This window comes from Prunus avium, chromosome 5 (assembly GCF_965620075.1).
Source record: "Prunus avium chromosome 5, drPruAviu1.hap1.1, whole genome shotgun sequence".
Classification (NCBI taxonomy): Eukaryota; Viridiplantae; Streptophyta; class Magnoliopsida; order Rosales; family Rosaceae; genus Prunus; species Prunus avium.
Window position 1 is genome coordinate 21,915,118 of NC_142288.1, and position 17,529 is coordinate 21,932,646.

The 17,529-nt window shown below is 37.9% G+C and overlaps 1 protein-coding gene and 1 pseudogene across 1 annotated transcript; both read right to left on the reverse strand.

Moving 5' to 3' along the window:
• Nucleotides 1–124: 124 nt before the first annotated feature.
• LOC110762482 (protein neprosin-like) lies at nucleotides 125–2,384 on the reverse strand (annotated as a pseudogene).
• Nucleotides 2,385–3,154: 770 nt separating this feature from the next.
• Nucleotides 3,155–17,465, reverse strand: LOC110762483 (uncharacterized). The gene is made up of 4 exons (XM_088253784.1): nucleotides 16,977–17,465; nucleotides 16,629–16,880; nucleotides 16,157–16,448; nucleotides 3,155–3,585 (listed from the first exon to the last, which is right to left on the reverse strand). Exons 1-4 carry the CDS (start codon nucleotides 17,463–17,465, stop codon nucleotides 3,155–3,157), a joined length of 1,464 nt encoding a protein of 487 aa, XP_088109910.1.
• Nucleotides 17,466–17,529: the final 64 nt, after the last annotated feature.

Here is a 17,529-nt window from a genome sequence, read left to right on the forward strand (position 1 = left end):
AAAAATTGATGAAAAATCATTAAAAAGCAAAAGGGAGTGCAAGTGGAGAAAAGGGGAGTGAGAAAATCAGCTCCCTTCACTAAAATGTACAATTCCCTGGCCCACCAAAATATACATGATGGCCTCACGCAGCCTGGCCCACATCATGTCTAGCATTATAGCAATAAGGTTTATCAATGTACATTTTGAGATCATCATCTTCAGGATCAACATAATCTTGTGATCGATCAGTAACGACTTTAATCTGACGGATATAAGCAGACTTCCGATAGCCTTCTTCTGGAAAATGACCACTTCCCATTGGAGGGCTTAGTTCTGTTACTTTGCTGCAAATCTCTCTTCCCCCTGACAGAAGAGAAGCTGAATATTTCTTTTGGCCAGTAACCAACATATTTATCTTCAAACATGAGCCACCAATTCTTTGTATGACGATCCTATATTGTCATGAAAGAGTTACACACATTAGGTTGAAGGGAAGTGATTCATTGAAATAACATCAACGTTTGGAAGTCGTCTTTCAAGAAAAGTTAAGGACAGTCGTCTAGTTTCCCACGCAGGCAAGCGACTGTTTCTAGCAAAACTCTTTTATCTTTTTAATCAAAGTGCTAGTTGCTTGTTCTAAGACTTTGATATAAAGTAATAAAACTGATCGCATTTTTTATCACACCTCGCACATAATCAGTATCTATTTCTACCACATTTACTAACGATTACTATCATCTATGTCTTTTATACAAATGAGACACACATTATATTGGCAGTAAAATTAGTAGAGGGATGGGCACCTGATGTAAACTGAGCAGCATGTCATATTGTTTACCCCTGTAAGTAGAAGTTGGTAGCTTGAAGCCAAGGGGTATATCAGAGCTAACTTGCACAAATCCTGGACATAGAATATTGAAACAATCAGTCTTGTGGTAACCATCTGCCTGCAATATACATGGTTTTCCAAAATTTATAAATAAATGAAAAGAAAATGCAAAGCTGAGACTTGAAATTACAGACTTACAGTCCAAAAAGTATAAAGTCGGCTGCCAAAGGGATATAGATTTAGATTAACCTGAAAGATTAAAAATAATTAATTTTATATAATTGTAATGTAATTAATGTGCAATTTTATCATAAAAAGGTGTTTACAGCAGATGCTTACTATCCAACCAGCTTGTATAGTGTTATGCTGCTCCCTAGACCAATTTGCAAGAGCCATGCTTGAAAGGCTAAATTGAGTTTGTGGAACACTGGGGTTCCAAATATTAATGCGTCTTCTGCCTCCATAAATTGAGTTTCTACACTCTAGCATTGCAGCCTGATGATTTGAGGAAATAAGTAAAAAAAACCAAACCAATTATTTTATGAATTAATCAATTCAATTGTAAAAAGAAAGACTAATTCATTCCAAATACGATATCAACTAGCTAGTACTTTAATTGGGATGCTTTTTTTTTTTCTTCTGATACAAGCGATATTAAGGAAAGGGGAAACCGAATCTAGAACCTATGCATGGTAAATGCTCTTAACCACTTGAGCTACATGGCGCCCCTTGCTAATTGTTATGCTAATTAAGATGATGGTCTTCTTATTTATGAGAAAGTTGTACTTACATGATGGCCCCTTATGTCAATCTTATTGGGGCTGCGCCTGTGAGTAAAGTAATTGGGTAGTTTAGTCCCGAAGACTTCATATGTTTTGCCATTATTAGATCTTCCTTTGTTGTCCTTCTCATGGGCACTGATCCTTGTGGGCAATGTAGGTTCCTAGGCACATATTGTGAATATTTAAACGTTTTCAATTCTTCATTTCCATTCCCTCTTATCACCTTTGTAGGTTTTATCTGCATTGAACAATTTGAACCAATATATATAAATGTGAATATACATTACTAAACGGTATTGTATGAAGAGCTTTGATAGCGTCAGTTGCCCACAAACACGTGAGTGATTTTAAACTATTAATTATTGGTCTGAAGTACACACCAATCAACAATTGTCAATCACTCGTGCGCGTGATACTGAAGCAAACACGTAACCTGGATTGTATGATTCTTGAGCAGAGGATGATCGAAAGCAAGTTGTTTGTAGATATCAATGCAATCTACAATATCACCATATCCAGTCTGTTGGTGGGAAAAGTGAAAAAATGCCAAAGATGAGTTCAACAAACTAAAACTGTCTCAACTGGTACTGTTTTGATAATTTAAAAGAGAGTTTAATTACCCTGAAACTCTTGATTGGAAGTTTATTGATAAGGTTAAGCTGTGTATCCAGCTCCAAGTCTTCATCTTTTGATAACCTTCCCCATCCTTGAACTGCAATATCTCCATAAAAAAGTAGAGCAAATGTTGCCAGCAACATAATGGTCACTCTGTTGGAGTTTCTAGCAGCCATACCTTTATGTACTTTGAATTTCTGTTGCATGATATGACGGTGACTAAGCTCCCAACCTTAAAGTAAAATAAAAGAAACTATAGTTGACATTGGCTTGGATTAATTAATGGAAAATCTTAAGGATAGTTGACTATATATTGGACCAATAAGCAATAACTAGTAAAGATAAAAGTTGAGATTTTTTGTAGAAATACTGAACAATATAAAGAAGACAGTTGAAATTGACTTGCATTAATTAAAGAAAACACTAAAGATAAATGGTTCGCAATAACAAGCAAACACAGGATCTCGGATGCATGGATAACTGTTCTTTACCACTTCAGCTACAAGCCCCTTTGCAATTAAGGAGCATCTTAAGGCCGAATCTTTGAGTTAAGAAGAACATTTGTCCACACTAGAAAAATTGAATGAAAAATGAAAGAAACTAGTTGAAATTGACCTGCATTAATTAAGGAAAATCCAAGAAATTCACAATAACTAGCAAATCCAGCAGCACTTGAGATTTTATGAGTTACAAAGAACCAAATCTGATGCAATGGTTATTTCCTTAAATCATTAGACAGCGACCATGCAAACATGTCCTTGTTGTTCTAGAGGAAGGTGGTCAGCTCCACCTTCTCGTCTGGGCTTAGGCGCGAGCCGATCCGCGCTTTTCTGTTTGGCTGGTTAGGATCCAAGGGTATTAGCTTGACGTCCTCTTCAGGTTTCCATCTTTCTTCAGGAGAGACCTCTGGACGAATTTCCTCGACTTGGTCCTGACGCTTTAATTGCTATAAGGGAGCGAGATTCGGTTGTTCAACTTCCTCCAGATATGCCTGACTTACAGGGAGGAATTGCGTTTGCTTGCTTTTCTTCAGCCCTTGGGTTGAGCATTTCCTCGCCATTGCCTGATCGCTGTTGATTTGACCGACACCGCCCCCAGGGATTGGGTAGCGGATTTTCTGATGTGTGGCAGAGGTGATGGCATTGATCTTACCGATCCATGGTTTGCCCAGAATGCCGTTGTATGGTGAAACCTCATTAATGACCATGAATGTTTGTGAGCTGATTACAGGTGGGTAGTAGACGTCGAGGTCTATCGTGCCCACGGTAACCATTATTGCACCATTAAAGCCAGTCAGCGATCTGGCTGATTTGTTGATCTTCGCTTCCAATCCCATCTGCAGGATGACTGCCAGCTGTAGGATATTAGCTGTGCTGCCTGTTGTGTAGATTTAGCTCCACCAAAATGGATTAAGCTGCATCCTCAACTTGTGATACTCGCAAGTGCACGAACCGTTGGTAGTATAGCATATGTAAGTGCGAGGTCGATTCCACAGGGATTGGTGATTGAATGATCCAATTTAGTTTCCCTACACAAAATAGAAACAAAAAAAAGAAGGGAAATAAATAAAACAAGGAAGAAAGAAAATAACTAACTCAAGCAGATAAGTTCCCAAGTTCAATTAGATTAACGGATTGATTCTAGCTAATGTATGATTAAGCCATGGTGTGTGGTCATAACCTTGTGTTCCTAATTCCCTAATTTGATCATTTGTTGTCTAACCTAAAATTAAGCATTAGGAACCCATTAAGCATAGAAGAACAATTTAAACAACCAAGCATGTATCTAATCCCTGTTGTCGAATGTCCATACATACTCTTCCTATTCATAGTTCAATTCGAATTAAAGCATGGTGTATACTCTTAATTCAAACCAAGATAGCTAACATGCAAGCCTTAATGGTGATCAATCATTCAAACTAGCATATTAACTTATAAGCATAATGAATAAGAACATGAACCATAATTGAAACTTGGAAACTAATCAAACTTGAGACTAAAGAAAAGAATTTACATAATGAAAAGTAAAGTGGAACTAAGAAAAACTTAAGGAAAATTTCAACACAAAAGATTTCATTACAACAATTGAAAACTAGAAAGAGAAACTAAGAGAATTTGAGGGAGAGAAGGGAAGGGAGCTCTAGAGAAGTGTTTGAGAGCTCCCCCCCTTGGGGTGTGTTTACAAGCTTGGGAAACCTCACTATATATAGGCCTAAGGAAGCTGAAAATCTGAATTAAGTATGGCTAATGCATACAACACTTTGTTTTATAAAATCTGAAATGGTTGATGCACTTCACTAATGCATACAACACTTCCATTATAAAATCTGAAATGGTTGATGCACTTCACTAATAAATCCCACCAGCAGCCCTAGCTCATCTTCATGTCACCATGACCAAGCTTCCAACCAGAAATAATAGCTCATCCTGAGGTCAGCATGACCAGCAACTTCAAGGGCTTACGAATTGGGCTTCCCTTAAGCAAATTAAGACTTTAAGCACTCAAACTTGAAGTTCAGAATGTCTTCTTTCCAGCCATATATCATTTGGGCCAATCCAAGGTCGGAGGAGGAAGTTAAGGCCAAAACAAATTGCTAACTCATTTTGCGCGCTGATAAAATCCATCCTGAGCATGGCTCTGTGTTTGCTAGGTAACAGACTCCACAATTATCCAATGGGGCTGAATTTCGGATATGTTATAGTATACACCCATTGGAACAACTTTCATGAAGAATGTGGCCTCATCCGAGCTATGTAGGTTGCTGAAACAAAGCTTGCAATATGACCTACGAAACTGGGCTGGCAGGGGACTGTAGCCAAAATTGAGTTTGTCTTTAAGCTCTTCATCCATTCATCCAAATTAGGCCCTAACATGCATGGATTGCATCATTTACTATCCAAAGCCCTCTTTATTACCTAAAGCTCAATGAACTGAAAGATAAACACAAAAAGGATTAAAAGCACAAGTTTAACTCAAAAAAACATAACCAAATCATAAGCTAGAAGGGTACAAAATGATATGTAAATATGCACCGATCAAATACCCCCAAACCTAGATTTTGCTAGTCCTCGAGCAAAACAAAAGGAAAACAAAGATAAAAACAAACAAGAAGTTAACTAGACCACTTTCGTAGGTAACTCGATTGCATTGAGCATATGCAACAAGCCTTTAAACCTCTAGGCATCCCTAGTAGGAGGAGTTGTGTCTCCTGAGGGTTTAACAGATACGATACCCACAAACGTTTTACTGACTCTGTAAAACAAGGTAATTAGAAAACTTAAAAGATTGTTAGTCCGTAAGCAAAATAAAAAACAAAAACAAAAATAATTACAAAAACAAAACAAAAATAAAAATAAAAATAAATAAATAAAAACTCAAAACAATCTTTCCGAACATTTTATGAAGATAAATGACTCATGCACATGACTCAAAAGTTTAAAAGCTCAATTTTAGACATTATTTACAAGGCGGCAAAGTTCAAAACATAACATGCTCAAAGTGTGGTAGTGTGATAGCCAAATGCAACAAATTCCCCAATCTTAGTTTTCACACAATTTCAAAAATCATACAAAGCACAAGTTCAACTTCAAATCTCACCAAAGTTGTCCTCTCACAAATGAATCACTCGGAAGAAGGCTACAATGCAATACTCAGTTATAAACATGAGGTTAGAGTTAAACCATAAGGACTTAACTCGAAATAAAAAGATGAAGGACTTGCATTAATATGATCTCAAGAAGGATGCCAAACACTTAAAAGTAGAAAAATGAATGCAATTCAACCACATGACATTTAAGATCAATTTAGGTCTTTAGCATAGGTTGTAATGGGGCCAAGGGTGTAAGGTGAGTAAGAAATGAAGGGTATGGATAAAACAAAGTCCAAGAAACTCAAAATATAAGAGCATAAAACAATTGTTTACAAGACTTCGAATCATCACGATTAGATTTTTTCTTTTACACGATCAAAACTCCTTATACCTTCATTTACAATGATTCATACTCCTTTCCTTGAATTGAACAAACACCAATTTATTTTGAAGGCCCAAAAATGAAACCCAAAAATGAAATTTCATTCAACCACCACTTAATCACAACTTTTCTCGTTTCTTTCACCAATTGTGTGATTTTTTTTTTTCAAAATGTAACACCAATTCCCAAACTTAGTATGAAAAACACATCCCAATTAAAGCTCATGAGTTCCTTAGAAAGGTAAATATTTGTTTTTCAGGCTAAGGCGAGGAAATATAATTGGTAAAATGAAAGAAAAGGTTTACATGTAGGCTCAAAATGGTTAACAATGGAAAGTCATGCTTAAACATGCATAAGGTTAGCTTGAAAGGCACAAACGATCCAAAGAGGGCCTTAATATCATTTCTTAAATGTCATGAGATCAAATTGCAAAAGAATGAATGACTTTTAAGTGTTCAACCAAATCAATGAATAATGAGATCAAACAACAACTTAGATGACAAGAAATTAAGAGTATGTGTATATAACACTCATGAAATGAAGTACAAGGCTCAAAAGCTCACATTATATGGTTATATAAGTCTAATTTATGATTCATACAATTCTTTAGATCATGCAAATCCTTTAATTGGAAAATTATGAAACAAATGGCAAGTGCAAAGAAGGTTTCGAACATGTCATGCTAGAACGATGCCAAATTAATTAATTAATTAATTATTATTTTTTACAATAAAAATTTACAAGGAAAAAAAAAAAAAAAATTCAATTTTTTATTTAAGTCATGCAACATTTATCACAATCTCATCAAATGTGTTCGGAAAGTGACTAAACAAAACAAGATTCAAAACAAGAACGAAATTTAAATTTTTTTTTTTTTTTATTATAATTTTAAGAAAAACCAAGTTTACTTGCTAAACTCCAATACCCCCAAACCTAGAAATGAGCATTGTCCTCAATGTTTAAAAATTAGCCACAAACAATGTCATAACAACAAATGAAAGGTATTAAAGCAAATAAATAAAAAATCACAAAATCACAAAAGAAAACAAAAACAAAATAATTATAAAATAAAAATTACAACACAAACAAACAAACAAACAAAAAAAATGAAACAGTAAACCCTAATCACACAATTCTGAAACCCAAAAAAAATTTTGAAGCCCAAAGCCCACAATTTTGAAACACAAACCACGGTGAATTTAACCCACTTTGAAACCCAAACAACGGTGAAAACCTAACCCACAATGAAATCTGAAGCCCACATGTTATTATTAATTAATTAATTTATTTATTTATTTTAATTTAATAAAACGTGAATTGGGAGTGCGAAGGCGGGATTTCTGAAAAGAAAGTGTGTGGTCCCTGATGCCTTGGTTCCTGGGGCGTCACGGGTGAAAGGGGTGAGGGACGTGTCGGCGTGCAGAGGCAACAGTCACATCCCCCAAGCCAGAATTATTGGCTTCTTGGGTGAAGCGGGACGACTTTTTCACTAGAAGGTGGTGAAAGGTGAAAATGCAATTAAGGGGGGTTGGGAAACGGGTGCGGCGACATATAGAGATAAGCCGTAAGGGCCGCACAGAACTCAGAACCGCAGCGGCTAGGGTTTAGCAGACTAAGTCTATAAAAGGTAAAAAGAAAGGGTAAAAAAAAAAACAAACTCAGAAACACACAAAAGAGAAAAGAAAGAAAGAAGAAAAGAGAGTGAGAAATCAAATGGCCTCTAACTACCCATTTTCGTTGGATCTCAACCTAGCTCCACCGACTCAGACACGAGGCCAAGCAGCGGCACCAATATGGATGCCCTACTTTGCTTCCGCACGGGGGCCTGTGACAGTAACTGACTCAATACTCCTGGACAACGATGTTGCCATTGGAGTGGCTAGAAATTTAGTGACTCCTAAAGATATACGTGTTCTGGGGACAAGGGATGACAACCGGGTCGTGAGCGATGCCCTGGCACTGAGCGTGCAGAGTACGGCAACAGTCGCAAGTTTGGGTCATCGCCTACTTGCGAAGTCCCATGAGGTAGAGGTGCTGAAAGGTCAGTTGGCGGCGGAGCGAAGTATGGTTGAGGAGTGTCAGACTGCTATAAAAAGCTTGAAAAGGGAGAGGTCAAGGATAGTGGAGGTGAATCGACACCAGCTAGAAGTATTGCGGGACGAGAATAAAAACCTATCAAAAATGGTAGAGTTGTACTCTCGCGACATGAGAAAACAGCTGGAGGACCTAGACCGACCGGGTAAACGCAAACAAGCAGATCGCGAGAGTAGTTACGCTCAAGCTAAGATTGCGATCTTTGGGAGCTCAAGTGATGAGCCCCAAGAAGCTGTGCGTGAAGCCCCGGAAGAGGACAGCCAGAGGGCCAAACTCAAAGCTCCAATGGTCGAGACACCAAGCACCGAGAAGAAATGATTTCCTACTGCATTATTGTTGTTTTTATTTTATTTTGTTGTTTTTGTATTTTCGTTATTTTGTTTCGGAAATAAAAGAGTAAGGTTGCAGAAAGAAAAAGAAAAAAAAAAGAAAACAAAGACGACAAACGGAAAAGAAAACACATTTCCCTAACTAAAATAAGATAAAGATGATAGCCGAAAGGGAAAAGCAAAAACACAAAGCTCTAGAAAATGAAAGTAACGGGCAAAAACATTAAACACCAGAAAACACGGAAAAAAGAAAAGTAAAGTGAAAGTAAAGGTGCTCCCCCTTGAAGCGATTAGGTCGAGCATGCCCGGGAAATCCGAAATGGTGTTGGCTCTCTCTCATCAGCATATGTCTATTTAAACCACACCTCTGCAAGCGGATGATACCCAGCATTTCTTCCTGCAACTAAAGGAAAAACATCAAAAAATCCAGAAACAGAAAAAAAATGGCATCCTCATGCACTCACCTTGATGATCTCAACCTTGAATTGTCCCTTGCGCCACCGAATGCGCAGATAAGGGTTCCTCCAAACCATGTCTTCCCAAACTCCACATATCATCACGGTACGGCCTCAAACTTTGCTGAGATAATACCGAACTTTTCTGAGGCAATGCCGAACAGAGCAGCGCTGCTGGGAGGCATGATTGGTAACAAGCTCACACCGACAGATCATCTGCATGTGGCACAGAGGTCTGACAAGGCAGCGGTGGAGGAGTCCCACAATTTAACTGTACTCCACGCGGTCTCGGCTACCAATTTGGGCATGCGATTGCTGGCGAGAACACGGGAGTGTGCCGCGATGAGCGAGGAAATAGCTTCCTTGAAGGCTATGGTGGCGGACTTGCAGAAGCGGCTCTATTGTGCCAATCAGCACGTGGAAGCACTGCAGAGAAAAAATGAGGACCATGTGGAGCTGCTGCAGATTCTGCAAGTAAGAGAAAATAGAGGCATGCCATGAAGATGAAGATGAAGATGAAGAAGATGAAGAAGATGATGATGATGTTGTTTTTTTATTTGTTTTTATTTTTGTTTTGTTTTGTTTTTTTTGTTTTTTTTTTTTTTTGTTTTTTTTTTTTATGCACTGTTTGAAATTAAAAAAAAAAAAATGTTTTAACACTCAGAAATAAACTAACTAACCATACCACGTAAATAAATAAATAGACTAACATAACAAAACAAAAACAGAAACAAAACAAAAACAAAGACTCAACAGAAAAGAAAACAAAGAAAATAAAGAAAACTTAATTTAAAAACACACGAATATACAAGCAACTCACGGATGACCAGTTAAGGGCCTCAGAAAACACAGCCAGGGGATCCGGGAAGGTTGGAGGGGTCACAATGGTCCCGCTTAAAACCCAAACTTCTTAGACACCGAAGGTGTCGCCTAAAGAACTCCTAGACACTGTATTAACAGAAGTGCTCACTGGGGTTACCATAAGTCGGCTCATATGAAATTTTTTATTTTTTTTTATTTAAAAATTTTTAAGATAAGAAATAAAAACAAATTAAGATAAAATGAAACAACAAACCATAAACGAAAATGAACTAAGTACTCTAAACAAACTCAAACAAACTCAATAAATTGTTGTACTAAAAGAAACAAACCAAGAAACCAAAGAAAAACACAAACAGCACTTTCTATCACCTATTTATCACCTTTTGGACAGATTCGTTTCTATGTTTTTCAGCTTCGACCTCTGTTCAGTTTTTAGGCTATAACTTTCCAACCGTAAGTCCAAATTTTACGTTCTTTATATGGTTGGATTCAGCACAGAAAAACAAAGAACTCAACGCAGACCAAAAGGTAAAAACAATGACGGAAAGAAACATAATTCAAAGAAGAGAAAGGATTGAAATGCTCCCCCTTGAAGCGATTAGGTCGAATGTGATGCACTTGGAGGTCGCGACTTCTCCCATTGCTCCACACTTCCCATTCTTATGATTGAGGTTGCCATCTCTCTCCATTTTTATTAAGCTATCATAAATTGCTAAAACAAACACACAAACTTGAAATGGAATTAAAAGGATTAGGAAATAAAAACTAAAATGAAAAGGAAAATCAACACACATCCAATTCCATGCTTCAAAGCAACAAGCACCAATGGGTTGTGTAAGCTGGGACTTAAACCCAGTTCTCTTGCTTGTTGGGCAATTGTCCTTTTCTGTTGGACTACAAACACAACTTGTCCATTAACGTCATTAACTTTAAAACTTGAAATTGTCTAGAAAAACATGAAAATGAAAAATAAAAATAAAACAAGTAGGGAAAAGAAATAGAACCAAACTATGTTGCCAATCCCCGGCAACGGCGCCAAAAACTTGTTGTGTAGATTTAGCTCCACCAAAATGGATTAAGCTGCATCCTCAACTTGTGATACTCGCAAGTGCACGAACCGTTGGTAGTATAGCATATGTAAGTGCGAGGTCGATTCCACAGGGATTGGTGATTGAATGATCCAATTTAGTTTCCCTACACAAAATAGAAACAAAAAAAGAAGGGAAATAAATAAAACAAGGAAGAAAGAAAATAACTAACTCAAGCAGATAAGTTCCCAAGTTCAATTAGATTAACGGATTGATTCTAGCTAATGTATGATTAAGCCATGGTGTGTGGTCATAACCTTGTGTTCCTAATTCCCTAATTTGATCATTTGTTGTCTAACCTAAAATTAAGCATTAGGAACCCATTAAGCATAGAAGAACAATTTAAACAACCAAGCATGTATCTAATCCCTGTTGTCGAATGTCCATACATACTCTTCCTATTCATAGTTCAATTCGAATTAAAGCATGGTGTATACTCTTAATTCAAACCAAGATAGCTAACATGCAAGCCTTAATGGTGATCAATCATTCAAACTAGCATATTAACTTATAAGCATAATGAATAAGAACATGAACCATAATTGAAACTTGGAAACTAATCAAACTTGAGACTAAAGAAAAGAATTTACATAATGAAAAGTAAAGTGGAACTAAGAAAAACTTAAGGAAAATTTCAACACAAAAGATTTCATTACAACAATTGAAAACTAGAAAGAGAAACTAAGAGAATTTGAGGGAGAGAAGGGAAGGGAGCTCTAGAGAAGTGTTTGAGAGCTCCCCCCCTTGGGGTGTGTTTACAAGCTTGGGAAACCTCACTATATATAGGCCTAAGGAAGCTGAAAATCTGAATTAAGTATGGCTAATGCATACAACACTTTGTTTTATAAAATCTGAAATGGTTGATGCACTTCACTAATGCATACAACACTTCCATTATAAAATCTGAAATGGTTGATGCACTTCACTAATAAATCCCACCAGCAGCCCTAGCTCATCTTCATGTCACCATGACCAAGCTTCCAACCAGAAATAATAGCTCATCCTGAGGTCAGCATGACCAGCAACTTCAAGGGCTTACGAATTGGGCTTCCCTTAAGCAAATTAAGACTTTAAGCACTCAAACTTGAAGTTCAGAATGTCTTCTTTCCAGCCATATATCATTTGGGCCAATCCAAGGTCGGAGGAGGAAGTTAAGGCCAAAACAAATTGCTAACTCATTTTGCGCGCTGATAAAATCCATCCTGAGCATGGCTCTGTGTTTGCTAGGTAACAGACTCCACAATTATCCAATGGGGCTGAATTTCGGATATGTTATAGTATACACCCATTGGAACAACTTTCATGAAGAATGTGGCCTCATCCGAGCTATGTAGGTTGCTGAAACAAAGCTTGCAATATGACCTACGAAACTGGGCTGGCAGGGGACTGTAGCCAAAATTGAGTTTGTCTTTAAGCTCTTCATCCATTCATCCAAATTAGGCCCTAACATGCATGGATTGCATCATTTACTATCCAAAGCCCTCTTTATTACCTAAAGCTCAATGAACTGAAAGATAAACACAAAAAGGATTAAAAGCACAAGTTTAACTCAAAAAAACATAACCAAATCATAAGCTAGAAGGGTACAAAATGATATGTAAATATGCACCGATCAAATATTTTTTTTTTTTTTTTTTTTTTTTTTTTTTTTTTTTTTTTTTTTTTTTTTTTTTTTTTTTTTTTTTTTTTTTTTTTTTTTTTTTTTTTTTTTTTTTTTTTTTTTTTTTTTTTTGTGTAGGGAAACTAAATTGGATCATTCAATCACCAATCCCTGTGGAATCGACCTCGCACTTACATATGCTATACTACCAACGGTTCGTGCACTTGCGAGTATCACAAGTTGAGGATGCAGCTTAATCCATTTTGGTGGAGCTAAATCTCAAACACTTCTCTAGAGCTCCCTTCCCTTCTCTCCCTCAAATTCTCTTAGTTTCTCTTTCTAGTTTTCAATTGTTGTAATGAAATCTTTTGTGTTGAAATTTTCCTTAAGTTTTTCTTAGTTCCACTTTACTTTTCATTATGTAAATTCTTTTCTTTAGTCTCAAGTTTGATTAGTTTCCAAGTTTCAATTATGGTTCATGTTCTTATTCATTATGCTTATAAGTTAATATGCTAGTTTGAATGATTGATCACCATTAAGGCTTGCATGTTAGCTATCTTGGTTTGAATTAAGAGTATACACCATGCTTTAATTCGAATTGAACTATGAATAGGAAGAGTATGTATGGACATTCGACAACAGGGATTAGATACATGCTTGGTTGTTTAAATTGTTCTTCTATGCTTAATGGGTTCCTAATGCTTAATTTTAGGTTAGACAACAAATGATCAAATTAGGGAATTAGGAACACAAGGTTATGACCACACACCATGGCTTAATCATACATTAGCTAGAATCAATCCGTTAATCTAATTGAACTTGGGAACTTATCTGCTTGAGTTAGTTATTTTCTTTCTTCCTTGTTTTATTTATTTCCCTTCTTTTTTTGTTTCTATTTTGTGTAGGGAAACTAAATTGGATCATTCAATCACCAATCCCTGTGGAATCGACCTCGCACTTACATATGCTATACTACCAACGGTTCGTGCACTTGCGAGTATCACAAGTTGAGGATGCAGCTTAATCCATTTTGGTGGAGCTAAATCTACACAACAAGTTTTTGGGGTTTAGGGTTTAGGGTAAGTATTCCCGCCTGTCACGCGGGTGACCCGGGTTCGATCCCCGGCAACGGCGCCAAAAACTTGTTGTGTAGATACAGCTGCACCAAATGGATTCAGTTGCATCCTCAACTTGTGATACTCGCAAGTGCACGAGCCGTTTGGTAGTATAGCATATGTAAGTGCGAGGTCGATCCCACGAGGATTGGTGATTGAATGATCCAATTCATTTTCCCTATACAAAACAGAAACAAAAACAAAGAACATGAAAGAAGGAAAAAAGAAAATAAGAAAGTAACTCAAGCAAATAAGTTCCCAAGTTCAATTAGATTAATGGATTGATTCTAGCTAAAGTATGGTTAAGCCATGGTGTGTGGTCATAACCTTGTGTTCCTAATTCCCTAATTTGATCATTTGTTGTCTAACCTAAAATTAAGCATTAGGAACCCATTAAGCATAGAAGAACAATTTAAACAACCAAGCATGTATCTAATCCCTGTTGTCGAATGTCCATACATACTCTTCCTATTCATAGTTCAATTCGAATTAAAGCATGGTGTCTACTCTTAATTCAAACCAAGATAGCTAACATGCAAGCCTAAATGGTGATCAATCATTCAAACTAGCATATTAACTTATAAGCATAATGAATAAGAACAAAAACCATAATTGAAACTTGGAAACTAATCAAACTTGAAACTAAAGAAAAGAATTTACATAATGAAAAGTAAAGTGGAACTAAGAAAAACTTAAGGAGAATTTCAGCACAAAGATCTCATTATAACAATTGAAAACTAGAAAGGAAAACTAAGAGAATTTGAGGGAGAGAAGGGAAGGGAGCTCTAGAGAAGTGTTTGAGAGCTCCCCCCCTTGTTGTGTAGATTTAGCTCCACCAAAATGGATTAAGCTGCATCCTCAACTTGTGATACTCGCAAGTGCACGAACCGTTGGTAGTATAGCATATGTAAGTGCGAGGTCGATTCCACAGGGATTGGTGATTGAATGATCCAATTTAGTTTCCCTACACAAAATAGAAACAAAAAAAGAAGGGAAATAAATAAAACAAGGAAGAAAGAAAATAACTAACTCAAGCAGATAAGTTCCCAAGTTCAATTAGATTAACGGATTGATTCTAGCTAATGTATGATTAAGCCATGGTGTGTGGTCATAACCTTGTGTTCCTAATTCCCTAATTTGATCATTTGTTGTCTAACCTAAAATTAAGCATTAGGAACCCATTAAGCATAGAAGAACAATTTAAACAACCAAGCATGTATCTAATCCCTGTTGTCGAATGTCCATACATACTCTTCCTATTCATAGTTCAATTCGAATTAAAGCATGGTGTATACTCTTAATTCAAACCAAGATAGCTAACATGCAAGCCTTAATGGTGATCAATCATTCAAACTAGCATATTAACTTATAAGCATAATGAATAAGAACATGAACCATAATTGAAACTTGGAAACTAATCAAACTTGAGACTAAAGAAAAGAATTTACATAATGAAAAGTAAAGTGGAACTAAGAAAAACTTAAGGAAAATTTCAACACAAAAGATTTCATTACAACAATTGAAAACTAGAAAGAGAAACTAAGAGAATTTGAGGGAGAGAAGGGAAGGGAGCTCTAGAGAAGTGTTTGAGAGCTCCCCCCCTTGGGGTGTGTTTACAAGCTTGGGAAACCTCACTATATATAGGCCTAAGGAAGCTGAAAATCTGAATTAAGTATGGCTAATGCATACAACACTTTGTTTTATAAAATCTGAAATGGTTGATGCACTTCACTAATGCATACAACACTTCCATTATAAAATCTGAAATGGTTGATGCACTTCACTAATAAATCCCACCAGCAGCCCTAGCTCATCTTCATGTCACCATGACCAAGCTTCCAACCAGAAATAATAGCTCATCCTGAGGTCAGCATGACCAGCAACTTCAAGGGCTTACGAATTGGGCTTCCCTTAAGCAAATTAAGACTTTAAGCACTCAAACTTGAAGTTCAGAATGTCTTCTTTCCAGCCATATATCATTTGGGCCAATCCAAGGTCGGAGGAGGAAGTTAAGGCCAAAACAAATTGCTAACTCATTTTGCGCGCTGATAAAATCCATCCTGAGCATGGCTCTGTGTTTGCTAGGTAACAGACTCCACAATTATCCAATGGGGCTGAATTTCGGATATGTTATAGTATACACCCATTGGAACAACTTTCATGAAGAATGTGGCCTCATCCGAGCTATGTAGGTTGCTGAAACAAAGCTTGCAATATGACCTACGAAACTGGGCTGGCAGGGGACTGTAGCCAAAATTGAGTTTGTCTTTAAGCTCTTCATCCATTCATCCAAATTAGGCCCTAACATGCATGGATTGCATCATTTACTATCCAAAGCCCTCTTTATTACCTAAAGCTCAATGAACTGAAAGATAAACACAAAAAGGATTAAAAGCACAAGTTTAACTCAAAAAAACATAACCAAATCATAAGCTAGAAGGGTACAAAATGATATGTAAATATGCACCGATCACTGCCCTTGTCTGCATGGATTCGGTCGACCATGACTTGAGCAATTTGAATGCTAATGACAAAGGCGTCGTTATGTGGCATGTCAAGGCCGATCAAGTCTTTCTTCTGGAAGCCGATCACAGGGTCGTCTTCCGTTGGTGGAAGGTCGGTCGTGATTTGGGAGATCATAGTGTCATGTTTGATCTTCCTCTTCTTTTCTTTGCTTGTCAGCCCAGACTCCTCGGAGTCGGCTAGGATTGTGTTAATCCTTATGACCTTCTGAGGTGGCTCCTTGGCGGTGTCGCGATCTTCAATCTGCTAGATGGCCTGCTTCGCAATGAATTCCGTGCAGTGACCTTCTCACATGAGTTCTTCAAGATGCGTCTTCCAAGCAAAGCAATTGTTTGTAGTGTGCCAGTTCGTCCCATGGAAGGCACAGTATTTTCTGGTATCCCTCTTGTCCGGATCTCCCTTCAAGGGTGGCGGTCTTCTTACCCAAGGTTTGTCTTTCACTTGGGCTAAGATTTGATGTATGGGGATGGAGAACTTTGTGTAGTTCTCTCCTGCCGTAGCGTCCCCTTGTGGGTGTGACTTGCGTTTGTCCTTGTTCCTGTTGCCAAACCCGTCGCTGCTTTGGCCTGCCCGCTTAGACGGTTGATCTTCCTGCTTAGTAGACTTCTTCGCGGCGATTCGATCATCATCCCAGAGCGCATAGCATTCCACGGTCGCGAAGACCTCTGCCAAAGTCTGGCTGGGAGCGATAGTCAGCTCGCGGTATAAGTCGTGTTCAGCTGGAAGGCCTTTCTTGAAAGAAGAGGACGCGATCCGATCGTCACATCCTACAATGTTGGCCTTTTCTGTTTTGAATCTCTTCATGTAGTCTCGAAGGGATTCGTCGGACTTCTTGCGTAGGTTGAACAGGTGGTCAGGGTTCTTCTTGATTGTTCGGTAAGACGTGTATTCTTTGGTGAAGACGTATGCCAGCTCCTTGAAGCTGCTGATTGACCCGGATGGTAGAGTGTGGAACCAGTCTTGAGCTGCTCCTCGCAAGGTCATTACAAACACCTTGCACATCAACGCGTCGTCGGCCTTGTGGAGGATCATGACACTTTTGAAGTATTTTAGGTGGCTTTCAGGATCGGAGTCTCCTTTGAAGTGGGTAAACGAAGGCGTTGAGAATCGCTTCGGGGGAGCAGCCTGCTCAATCTCGGCGGTGAAAGGCATAGAGTTTGCCTGGTCCATCTCCTTGCGTAGTGCATCTTCGAAGTTCCCGCCGATGTTCAAGTCTCGAAGTCGGTCATTCACAAGTTTCTCAACGTCTTCCGCATGCATTGCTGGTTGGTCACGTTGGCGACCCTCGCGACTTGGGCGACGCTGATTAACTTCCTCATTGACT

Bases quoted from the DNA above. Each gene is read 5' to 3' on its own strand.
- LOC110762483 (XM_088253784.1), bottom strand. From the start codon at position 17,465: ATGCATGCGGAAGACGTTGAGAAACTTGTGAATGACCGACTTCGAGAC. The intron at 16,449-16,628 runs GTAAGAAGACCG...GCCATCTAGCAG, and splicing joins AAGTGAAAGACAAACCTTGG to ATTGAAGATCGCGACACCGC. The intron at 3,586-16,156 runs GTGATCGGTGCA...TCTACACAACAG, and splicing joins AATCCATGCAGACAAGGGCA to GCAGCACAGCTAATATCCTA.